This window comes from Lonchura striata, chromosome 5 (genome assembly GCF_050655825.1).
Source record: "Lonchura striata isolate lonStrDom1 chromosome 5, ASM5065582v1, whole genome shotgun sequence".
Taxonomy (NCBI): domain Eukaryota; kingdom Metazoa; phylum Chordata; class Aves; order Passeriformes; family Estrildidae; genus Lonchura; species Lonchura striata.
Window position 1 is genome coordinate 38174026 of NC_140707.1, and position 12372 is coordinate 38186397.

The 12372-nt window shown below is 40.3% G+C and overlaps 1 protein-coding gene across 2 annotated transcripts in view; it reads left to right on the top strand.

The window, feature by feature from the left end:
* The window catches only part of MIDEAS (mitotic deacetylase associated SANT domain protein), a 53286-nt gene that overhangs the window by 34528 nt on the left and 6386 nt on the right, over window positions 1-12372 (top strand). For both annotated transcript variants that reach the window (XM_077784142.2, XM_021533540.4), the window contains exons 3-11: window positions 78-398; window positions 1372-1717; window positions 2140-2206; window positions 6576-6718; window positions 7577-7680; window positions 9037-9112; window positions 10276-10364; window positions 11481-11630; window positions 11830-12009. In XM_077784142.2, coding sequence (XP_077640268.2) covers window positions 78-398; window positions 1372-1717; window positions 2140-2206; window positions 6576-6718; window positions 7577-7680; window positions 9037-9112; window positions 10276-10364; window positions 11481-11630; window positions 11830-12009 — 1476 coding nt within the window. The remainder of the gene's footprint in view (window positions 1-77; window positions 399-1371; window positions 1718-2139; window positions 2207-6575; window positions 6719-7576; window positions 7681-9036; window positions 9113-10275; window positions 10365-11480; window positions 11631-11829; window positions 12010-12372) is intronic.

Consider the following 12372-nt stretch of genomic DNA (forward strand, 5'->3'; position numbering starts at 1 on the left):
ATACACTGAAAGTGAGATGATATCTCATTTATTACGTAAGTAATACAGAATTTTTAGGACTCTGTATTTCTTCTCAGGAGCTGGATAATTCAGAGGAGAAGAAGAGCGTGCTAGTAACAGCTCCAGGACCTACTGCAGCTTCAAAAAGTGTTGTGGAATTCGCCTGCTCTTCACCAGCTCCCAAAAAAGCCCGGGAGGATAACAGCCTTGTGCCTCTTATCATTCCTGTGTCTGTACCAGTGAGAAAAATTGACTTGCAGAGCCTTGAAAAGGAAAAGTCTGAGGATGGAAAGCTCCAGAGAGGCCAAGCAAACGATCGAGCTCCGTGTGAACGGAAGCCTTCTGTGATAGTCACTCGGAGGCGATCTAATCGTAATAACATGGAGACCTCGAGTCAGGTATGGATGGACTAAGAAACCAAAGATGAGCCACTTCTGTTAAATTTAATCACGCAGTTTTTAGCCATGAACTTTTCTGTTAAAGTAGTTTGATCTCAAGACTTGGAACTTGGACTGTCTGTAGTCTGGGGATTTTATCATAATGATACCATATATTTGGGCATTGCTGGCTTTTCATGACCTACAGCTAATGCTAGTAAAGCCAGGCAGCACCTCACTGAATTCACTAAACAGTGAATAAAGCCACATGGAGAGTAAGACTAGAATAATAGTCTGTCTGTGTCAAGAGTGCTTTCTTCATACATACATAAATACCAATGAATTCTAAGTAGTGCACATATCTGTCAATGTGAATAGAATCCAAAGTGAAGATTTATTCTCATGCAATTGAAAATCTTTACTGAGTTCTGAAGGTCAGTACTTGAGTGTTCCCCTGCAGCATGGTAGTGATGAGTGGGTGGGTTGATATTTTTATTTTCCCTCTCTTCTATCCAGAAGTACAACAGAATGTTCAGATAGCAGAGACATGGCAGGCATCTGGGGAGGTTTCTCTGCATTTAAATGCCTAACCATCTAATAAAATGCTGTTATATTGTCTTCTGTTCTCTTAGTGCTATTTGGTGTCACTGTGTAGCTGTATCAGTGTTCTTGTGTATCTGTACCAGGGTTCTGCTGTGCTTTTTTGTTCTCTTTTAAAGCTGCCATGAATGCTGGACCAGATGTACATGAAGTTCTTGTGAAATATAACTTCATAATCACATAAGCTAGAGCTGCTACCTAATAGTTCCTGTGTCCAGTTTATTCCATTCCCTGTGTTCTTCCTCTCACTTTCCCTTTCTGCTAATTTTGAGACATCCTCTAACTGTCCTATCCAGATTTTAAGCTGCCATGAAAAAATATTGTCATCTCACTGAAGTTGTAAAACAACCTGAGATTTTAAATTAAATTAACAATATGATTTTTTTTCTAATAGCATGAAGATGCTGTTCCAAAGGATGAAGCAGAGGGCTTTGCCCGAAAACCAAAGCAGCGGCCAAGACCCGAGCCACTCTTCATACCACCAAAAGCTGGCACCTTTATTGCACCACCTGTTTATTCCAACATTACTCCATATCAGAGCCACTTACGGTCACCTGTCCGTCTGGCAGACCATCCTTCAGATAGGAACTTTGAGCTACCTCCATACACTCCTCCCCCAATCCTTAGTCCAGTGAGAGAAGGATCTGGGCTGTATTTTAATGCTATCCTCTCTTCAAGTGGTCATTCGGTTGCACCTCCAATGACTCCCAAAAGTGGTCACAGAACTCTGCTTAGATCAAGTAAGTTTCATTTTAACCTTCCTTTCTTGTGTAATTTATGATTAGGAACTGTGGAGCATTAGGAGGAACATCATGCCCTTAGGAGGTGTGATTGTGTGAAACTGGAGCTTCTTCCTGATTGTCTGGGAGCTGGAATAGAGGAAATGCAGTGTGGCTCCATCTCGGCAGGGATGTTAAGATGGGTTCACAAGCAACCTGCAACACCCTCTGCTGACGTTCTTGGGAATGAAAAGTCAGTTCCTCTCTCAGGTTGTCAGTATCTTGAACTGAGGGGAAGAAGGCAAGTTCCTTGTCATCTGAAACACCTTTATTTAGCCTGGGGGTACTTTTTTTGAGAGATGGACAGCTCTGATTAGATTTGCAAGCTGTGTAAAAAGTAAATCTCAGATGTGAAGCTGAGCTGTTCTTCCTTCTCTTTGCAGATAGTTCTGAAGTTACCCCTCCGATTCTTACAGTAGTGGGGGAAGCCACACCAGTCAGCATTGAACCGTAAGTAGCCAGTAGATTCAGTCTCTTAGCAAAAGTGCTTCCTCCTAAAGCTTCAAGTTGCTCCCTGTGTGACCAATGTATCTCTTAGAAGCATTAAGACTATTCTTATTGGTGGTTCAAAATATAAGTTGTCTTGATTAAAAATTACTCGATATGATAAATAGTGTTTGTTTGGGCAAATGTAATTCTGGTGACACTAACTGCTGTCTGTTGTTGCTCACCTGTCTCTGGGCTGAATTACTGTTAGTTACCTAAAGAGGAATCAGTCCTGTGTTGTTGTATATGAGCACTTCTTTGTATGCTGTGTGCTTGTTTTAGGTCGGGAAGATGATGCTCCTTTAGAAGAAGGACAGAATGTCCTTGGAAAACTGGGGTTAGCTCTCACATGGACTGGCCCAATTGCAGGTGTGTTGTAGCTGCAACACAGCTGTGAACACCTGGCTTTCCCCTGGGCGAGCTCAGCCTGAAAATGCCACGGCCAGTGGCATATGGGGTGTGTGCCCTGAGCTAATCAGCCTTGTTGGTTTTAGCTGGCTGTGTGCTGGGAAACCTGTGGACACAGCAGCAGTAGGGAACACAGTCTGGAGATGCTGAAGCTGGAATTGTGAGCTTAGGCTTGGTGCCAGTTCTGCTAAACCTGAGCAGAGCTGCAAATATCTTTGCGCAGCCTTTGCCAATGCTCTGGGAGTGTTATCAGTTCAAGCTCAGTACTGCAGAAGTACAGCAAGGTAGTGTAGTTCCAGTTCATTGCTATACCTAATTAATTAATTCCTGCAAAATCTAATCATGGAGATGCATGGAAGCACCCATATGGCATAAAAACACCCACATGGCTCTGCATCTGACTGTGCAGTCAGGAATCTCTGCTCTAACTCTGCAGCTTATCCCATAACATTTGAGATACTTAACTCAAACTTTCTTTTGCTTTTATCCAAAACGGTTTTTATTTTAAAAATGGACTGGAGCATTTGCTGACAATTTCTTTTTCTTGCCCTTTTTCCATTCTCCCTTCTTGTTTGAAGGTCAGTTTTCTGCACTTGTCAGAGCAGCTGTCCTAAGCAAATGTTGCAATTGTGAATGAATGTCATCTTAAGTCTTACTGAACAGACGCTTATGCAGGAAGATTGCTTTTAACTTTTAATGACAACAAATTATTAACCTGGTGTCATTCTGTGCTTGGCAGCACTGTTGTGGTCAGTTATGTAGACATATCTTCCTTAAAGAAAATATGGCAGAAAGCACTTTTTTTAAGAAGAAAAAAAAGTCTAATTGGCTTTGTAGTCTTGTCAGAAGTTGACTCTAACTTGTGATTGCCCAGTACAGTGGTCTTAATTGCTTGTGCTTTGCCAAACCTTCTGTTAATGCTTTTCAAAGGTTATTTAATTGCAGTGATTTGAAATAGGAAATGTGATAATGAAGCTTAATTCTTTCTGAAATGGTACAATAGGCATCTGTTGTCACAGATCCTTGTGTCTTGCTGGTCTTGTAGTTTAGTTGCACCGAACTGCTGAAGTAGGTAGCCTTAAATATACCTGTGGTGCATCAATGTGAACTGCCTTCCCAGTTCACAGCCTTAATTCTGGATGTTGTCACACTTGGATCCCATGGCATCCCAGGAGCACCATTGGTGCTTACAGGCAAGAGCTCTTGATGTATTGAAATCTAGACTTCATCAGTAAAGGAACAGAAGAATAATACAACTTGAATGAATCTCTGGAGATCATCTGGTCCAAGCTCCTGCTCAGAGCAGGCCAAACTTCGGTTACCCAGATCAACTCTTGCTGTAGAATTCTGGTTTCATTTGGGCATTGCAGGTACGAGGTGTAATTCAGTTTTTTCTAGCCCACAGATGTCATATTCTGAGTTCAGTTTCAAAATGGAAAGCAACTTTCAAGAAGGCCCGCATTCTTTCCCTTGCTCCAGATTTTCCAGTCTCTTTCTTTCTCGGAAGTAAGGTTAGAGGTGTCTGTGCCCTGAGACATGAAATATCCCAAATTTCTGATGAAATTCTGGTTCTACTGCAAAAACACCTTTTTATCTGTTGCCAGGTGACAGCAAAGTGTCAGTTTCAAGCAGTCATTCCTTCTAGGGCAGATTATAATACTTTCCTCCTCTGTGAAACTGCATGCCATAACAGTAAGCAAGACTAATCACAATGAGTAGAAAAATTCACATGAACATTACTCTGCAGTCCATCTCAGTATGCTCTGAAAGGAGGGCTGGTTTACCAGGGTAGTTGTTTGGCTTTGCTTTTTTAGCAAGGTCTTCTCAGTCGTGCATGAAATCTCTTACTTTTCATTTTTAGTCTGGATTGTGTACTTTTACTGTCCAAGATGAATAGGATAAGTGAAGGAAAAATAGAAAATTATATAGTATTATAAACAAGTTTTGTACCTGTAAAATACTTAAAATCAAATTTTAATGTTTTCTTGGGGTTCTTTGTTCTTGCATGTTCCACTTTAGTGTGCATTTGAAATGAAATTACTTTGGAGAACCAGATCCTGATAGAGTTATAACGAGGGGCATTAGAGATGCAACCTTTTCATGCAACATTGCTTTAGTTCATCCCTGCCCATGGCTGTGATTTGAAATGCGTAATGTCCCTGTTGCTTTACCTTCAACAGGGATTGGAAACAATGTTTTTGGGGAAAAAGACAGATAGTACATGGCTGCCTACATAAAACTTCCCTACTTACATCTATCATGCTTGATGTCATCTTGCCATCACCTACTGAGAGGAAGTTAGCATCAGTCTTTGCATCTAGCAGATTCTGGAGGAAGGAATCCAAGAAGGAATCCCACCCCACTTGTATGGAGCTACTGCTGAATGGGCGATGAAATTGCAACAAACGTATTGTTAACTTCTGCATTGCTTTGTTTACACATTTACTGTTCCCCTTAAGGACATCTGGATCTGCTGTAGATGCAAAAAAAAAAAAAAAAAAAAAAAAAAAAAAAAAAAAAAAAGTTTGCAGAATATCTTTTTATGTGTTTTAGAAGTCAGTCATTTTTTTGAACATGGGCTTTTCCAACACATGCCATCTTACAATGCAAGTATTTCATAATAATACCAAAATGAGGAATTGGGTGTAAAAAGGAATTAAGATATTTGCTTCTTCTCCTTCCATACCCATTTCTTCCTGTTTGATAACACAGGACTTCAAAACACCATATTGAAACACTTGCTAGTATCTCTGTATTTTTGTACAGGTTATATGTTGTTTTAAGGCTTCCTCATACCTTTTCCAAACTGCTTTTCATAATAAACATGTGTGTGTCATTTCAGAAGATGAGAAAAGTCTGGAGGTTGGCATTTCTTAGAAGTTTTTGTTATTATTCCATATTGCACTAGATCATGCTCTTTCTCTGGTAATTGTGCTAGGTGTGAGGCACGAAGTCAAGACTTGAGAATTATAGCAAACCTTGCCTTGGGTGCAGGGAGTTTTACTTTTTTCTAGTGAAGCAACTCCAGAATTTTATCATCTTCTAGGCACTGCCTAATCTGCTCTCTCCAAAAAAGAGCATCTTTTTCTATGCTTTATTATTTCAAGAGCTATCAGTGTGGTTGACTAACATCTGAATGAGAAACACTTTTGCATTGAGTACATAGTAGAATAGTCTTTCAGTGGTGGTTCTTACCCACCTCTGTGCACAAAATCATGTTTGCTAATAAAGAGAAGAATCTCTGTGGATGGTCTTGACTTAAAGCAAATGTGGATTGCGTGTAGTGAAAAATCTGTCTGCTAATTCAGATGTAAAAGTATGAGATTGCTGGTGAAAGAATAGGATTTGGGCTTGGTACAAAATGAGTGATACAGGTTTCATTGTTTTATATTTTTGGTTTCAGTTGTTAGAAAGAGTACCTAGAAGACACCAGCTTGTGTCAAGGTCATAAAGGACCAAATTTTGATCTTGCTTTGAATGGGAAGTTGGACCAGATGGCAGTGTTTAGGTTGAAAAGGACTTTTGGAGACTCTGGTTCAGTTGTTAACTGACAAAACGTTAATACTAAAACAGGCTCACACTATGTGATGCCTGAGGAACAAGCTTGCCATAAGAGGACCTCTCAAAAAGTGATGGTTATTGGGAGCTAATAACTATTCTTTGAGCAGCTATTAGGGGATGCTAATTTAAATACAGTTTCAACCTATGCTAACAAAAAAAAATAGAAACTGGTAATAGATGTAAAACCTCTCAACTTCTGAGTTATTTATGTAACCTACAACACTGTTGGTGTTATATGCAAGAGCCTGCATTTGTATATACATTTGGCTCTTCATTTGGTTCTTCATTAATGTTTCTATCAGAGAGGAAGACTTTCTGGGTATTGTAACAATGGCCTGACTGTAACGTTTTTCCTTCTCTGCAGGCGAATAAATGTAGGAACTCGCTTTCAAGCAGAAATCCCATCACTCCAAGACAGATCTCTAGCAGAAGCTGATGAACATAAAGCAGAGCTGGTGTGGCAGCCATGGGGTGACTTGGAAACCAACAAAGTCACCCAAGAGAATGGTAAGAAGGTGGAAGGCTGTTAAAGAGGGCAGAGTTGTTGCAGTGGTTGTAGGGGTAACCACTACTGTAGGCATAATTAAAAATCTTGTAGAGCTGCCATTCAAGTGGCATGTCTGAGTGGTCTTGAGAAAGAGTTTTAGGAGCTAAACTTGTTTATCAGATTGCATGTTGGGGTAAGGGGAGGCTGGTAGGATTGGTTCTTTTGTGAAAAAAGAACCAATGAACTGTGAAAAAACTGGGCCTGTTGCTTCTGTCAGGCCAAGAGCAGCCTTTTGTTCAGTGAAGCTTCCTTGGTTTTGTTAACATTTGAAAACCACACACACTCAACTCCTGTATTTTTGAGGGATGTTCTAGATGTAATAGTATTTTTTAAAAAATCAAGTTGTAGGCTGATGAGAAAGCAGGAGTTGTGGTGGCTAATAGCAGACCTGGGGAGCTGACTGCTTCTGTTACACATGGATTTTGGCCTGTATAAGTCCTGAATAGAAGAGGAAGTGGGCAAGCTTGGAAGAAATATTTTTGAATGAGAGAGAAAAAAGGGTTTTGTGAGATGGAAATTCACAATACAAGGGTGGTTTCAAGAAATGTCTGAGGTGAAGGGAGGGTGGGAAGACAGAGCAGGGAGGAGATTTGCAAGAAATTCCATGTGTAAATAGTGCTGCATGACCTTGTAGTCTAATAGAGTTCTGGGGTCCAAATTTGACCCAGGTAAATTTGCAAGGACATTGAGCTTTTCTGAGTTTTACTTTCTGTTATGTCTATTTCTCCTCCAAAAGAGGTAATTAATCATGTCAATCCTGTAGGAAACTTCATTTTAGTCTTCTTTTCTGATTTTTTTTGGTACCCCCGTGGAAATAGTGGAAAACCTGCTAGCTGCTGCTTGTTCAAGCATTTTTCCTGGGGCTGGAACCAACCAGGAGCTGGCATTGCATTTCTTACATGAAGAAAAAGGAAGCATTCTGGTGAGTCTGCCCAGCTGTTCACCTCAATGTGGTCAAAGATATTAAGGAAGGTCAGGTAACCTGTCATTCCTGAGATGAGAGCCTTGCAAATTCCTTTCAGTGCATCTGGTTCCCATTGTATGTGTCCCTTGTATGTCCCTAAAGTGGGTTCTGACTGATGCACAGTTCCATGTGCACTTTCTATCTTTTATATTTCCAACTTGGACATATTTGGCTTTTTAACAAACACACTGACAGTCTATCAGGGCAAGTGAGCCAAGACTGCTAAATGAGTCTTAGATGTTGTCTTCCTGGAAAATTTACTATGTAGAAAGGAAAAATAACAGGCTAAAGCTGAAAGCTGAGTCAGAGGGCAGTGTCTTGCACCTCTTTGTTTTGGTAGATCCCATTTGACTTCTCTCTCTGTCTGTTGAACAGCTGTGCTGCTAATTTTGTATCAGTATTGTAAGACATGATACACTTTCATTATTGCCCTTTGACACCCCTAGGAGGTAATATCAAAGAGCAGAGCAAACAGCAAAGCTTTGTCATATTTTTACAGTTCTATGGCTGATTTAACCTGGCATAAATCAGCCCTGTGGTCAGGAGTATCCCATACTTTTGCCTGGCTGCTTGTTTCCCATCCCCTGGCACTGACACTTGTGAGACTACATGAACTTGCATGGAAGAAGAGCTCAAACAGAAAGTAGTTTTTGTCCATGTATGTGTTAGGTTTCCAGCAGCCCATTGTTGAGAATGTTGCTGTTGGCATTAGGGAGGAGCAGGACTGCCTCTGACAAGAGGAGCTCATTGTTCAGGTGGTTAAAACTGCCAGTGGAAGCATGATTCTGTTGTCTCCTTCCTACAAAATTTGAAAGCTTTTCTGGTTTAAATGAAAACTAAAAAGCAGCTTGAGAGATGGGCATTTTGAGTGTGTAATCTTTCAGTCACATGACTGCTGTTTTATTTTGAAATAATGCTTAGTCAAGTGAGATCAGAATACAATTACTTGGATGTATAAGACAGGTATCATTCAGGATGTTTTTGGATGTGTGTGTATTAGGCCTTTGATTAATGAGAGGAAACTGATGCAAGATCTCTATCTACGGAATTAGCTCTCTCCCAGTACCCTGGTGGTTGTGTCAATTCACAGATATGAAGAGGTGCCAAGAGTGTTCCACTTGCCTGTGATACCTAAGATTAGGTGGGCAGTCAAGAATGTGATTTTTAAAGTTGTCCTAGGTGGTAAGCTGTTACTCTGAGCTGTGCTCTGTTACTTTTCTATTAGCTTGCCACAGAAAAGAGGGGATTAACAATTGCCTGATCTTTGTTTTTAATACCCCAAACATTTAATTATTTTACTTGTGTTTATCCAAGGGAGCTCTGACCAAACTGCTGTTGAAGAAGCCAGTGCGACCACCTACCCACCCTCTGGCAGATTATCACTACACAGGTTTGTTAACCAGAACAACCCTGGGCTGCCTGCTTATCATACAGGAAGTTTTCTATCCTTTTCTGATTTTTGGGGTACTCTGTTACATTACAAGAAGATCAAAAGAGCAGTACTCTTGTAACTCAAATGATGGCTTGCCATAAATTTTGCTTATGCAAATTATGACACTTTAAATCTAAGAAACATTGTACCCTTCTGAACATGTGCATGTATATTGGGATAGGTATGAGTTCTGATTTTCTCTGTGGGAAAAAGGGAGGGTAATCCCTTGCACTAAGCCACAGAGAATGTAGAAAGACAGACAGTATGTACAAGAAAGGCTATGGTACCCTTAGAATCATAGCCTCTCTGGCATTAGTTTCCAGGGTGGAGTTAAACAGGAGTTTTATGGGGAATAGTTTTCAAGCTTACTGAAAAAGCCTCAGCCAGCTATGGATACCTGTTAGTGTTTCTGCAAAATTTAAATGCCTTAAGCTTCTTTTGTAGTCTTGCGCCTAATTAGAAAATAGTCAGCTGTGTGACACTGACTTCAGTGATGTGGAGTGACCCAAGTCATCTGAAAGAACTTATGTAAAGTGGTAGAGAGATGTCTCATAGCTGGTGCCACAAGGCATAGAAAATTCAATTCTTCATTATTACTCATTCCTACTGTAGTTCTTGGCAAATATTACTTGAATAATATTCATAAGGAAGGAGGGGAATCAAAAATGTGTTTATTATTAGAGGCAAGGAATATTTGAGGAATACTGGAGATGTAGTAAATCTTCAAGTACAGATTGCTGCTGGAAGAGAAGATCCTGTTCTTCTGCCCCACCATTACCCTACTATAAAATCTTATGACTGGGTCACCACTAAGTGTGTCACTTCACCTTGCTTGGGCAACATCTTAGTTCATCTGAGTGGTTTTTGCAAGCTGAGCTGAGTTAAGCTGTGGTGATGAGCATTAGATCTAGCACAAAGGAAGTGTTGAGAGGAGAGCTGAGGTGGAGCAATAAGGGAGGAGTCAACAGCACTCTGCAGTTTTACTGTAGTAGGCTCGAGGACAGACTCACCCTCACATGTGTGTATAGGTCTTATTTAAGGCAAACATGAAGAAGAGGTATGTAGAAGAGTAAACATTTGAAATTGTATGGGCTTCTATTACAACTTACTTTTACCTACAGGATCAGACAAGTGGAAGGTTGGTGAAAAAAAGCTATTCAACAAAGGCATTGCAGTCTACAAGAAAGACTTTTTCTTGGTCCAAAAACTTGTAAGTTACTTTTGTTTGTTTGCTTTCATGATACATTTTTATATGTTTGCTGAACATTTTATACAGGAAGTTCAATCTTGATTTTTCTGAAACCTTGATTTTAGGCATTAGGTCCTGCACTCAAAAGATTTCAGAGAAATGTCAGCATCCAGCACAGCATGAAATCTCACCAGAAAACTAGAGCAATAATGTTGGTTTTGCTTAACCCTGGCATTTAAACTGCATTAGTTCCATTAGTCCATGCTGCAGATATCTACTCTGCAGGGCACATTTATAGAGCACTGGCAGTGTTTAACTTAAATGGCTTGCTGATAAAACTAAAAAGAAACACATCTCTGCCACTGATGGAGAGGACCAAAGAAGGATATGAGAAGATGCATCCTATCTATCTCTCTTTCCAGTGTTGTGACAATGATAGTAAAAATGATCACTCCCATGTTTTAATGAGGTATAACATGTCATCAAGGGGGAAATCACTGAAGGAGAGTGTGAAACCAGGAGCTGCAAACATATTTACTGAATAAATTCCCCAAAGGCATTACATTGCAAAAGCTCAGAAGCTAAGAATAAATTCCAAATATTTCATTAAAATCACTGATGCAGAATATGTACATAGTCACAAGTCTGTGGTGATAATTGTCTAGCACCATATGCCTACAAAATGCATGTGGCCAAAACGGGAAGGGGCTGCAAACTTCACTTCCATTTTTGGATTGGTATTCTGCTCTGGTCTTCTCTGAAGTGCTGCTGCAAAATAAAGCTCCTCCATAAAACTGAGAGGCTGCTGTCAGGCCTGATAGCTCAGCTGGAACATTTCAGAGGCTAAGAGGTGCATTAAGCTTACAATATTCCAGGTTCTGTCACCTTTACATTGACCAGCTTTTCTTCTGAAAGTTTGTCCTCAAGTTCTCAGTGAATAACAATGGCAGTAGGGGATAAGCTGTGGGATGGGGCAGACAGGCAAATATGGCACAGAAAAGGAGGCTTCAACAGCAGCTGTGGTGGAATGGAAACTATGGAAAGACAATACAAAGTGTATTTATTGCACCCCTAGTAATTATTTATAAGTCTTTCTAAAATCATGTAATCCATTGGACTTTCATGTTTTTTAAACAGATAAAAACCAAAACAGTGGCTCAGTGTGTGGAATTCTACTACACATACAAGAAACAGGTGAAAATTGGTCGGAATGGGACCTTAATCTTTGGGGACATTGATGGTGCTAGTGAGAGATCTATGAAAGATGAAGCTGAAGTTGACATCAAGGTAAGTAATTTCCTAAATTTCTCTCACCTATTTTGGGCTGTGGTTTGAAGCCTTGGGTGTTGTCTCACTCACAGGTCAAATCAAAATCACAATCTGATTTCTCCACAGAAGTCCAGAATCACAAATTTTTGTCCTGTGTCACATAATGTCATTTACCTACAGAGATCAAAACTAACAGTTCCTTTATCCTCTGGTAAAGAGTTCCCATAGGTTTGCACGTGTTCTTCCTCTCAGAAGGGACATCTTCAGTGAGGAACATGGGCATGTGGAAGAGGAGGAGGAAGAGGAGGAAGAAGAGGAGGCAGAGGAAGGGTTGGATAACAGAAAGAGGAGTGCAGATGCTCTGAAAGATGAACCAACACTACAGGATGGTGTAATAGTAAGTGCTGCATTGTGCATGTTGTGCTTTCTATGCCACCTTCACTCTGCAAATGGTTTAGAAAACAGTTCCAGATGCAAAAAGTTTTCATCTCCTACTTTTTCTGGAGCAAGAGATTGGGCTGAGTGTTCCCATCAATCAGAATGTATGCTGTGATGGGAGAACTGAGATGTGTAAGGTGGAAATGTATTCTTTGTGGCTGGTGAACACAGAGGGCCCTGATGAGAGATGTCCTTAAAATAGCCTGAAGATTTTATCATTAAATAAGAGCTTTGTCTGGAATGAGTGAATCACAGGAGCTCAGCCACTGTTTCCTTCTGATGGTGGGTTTAAGTGTCACTTTGCCTCAACTCTTCTCCTCTT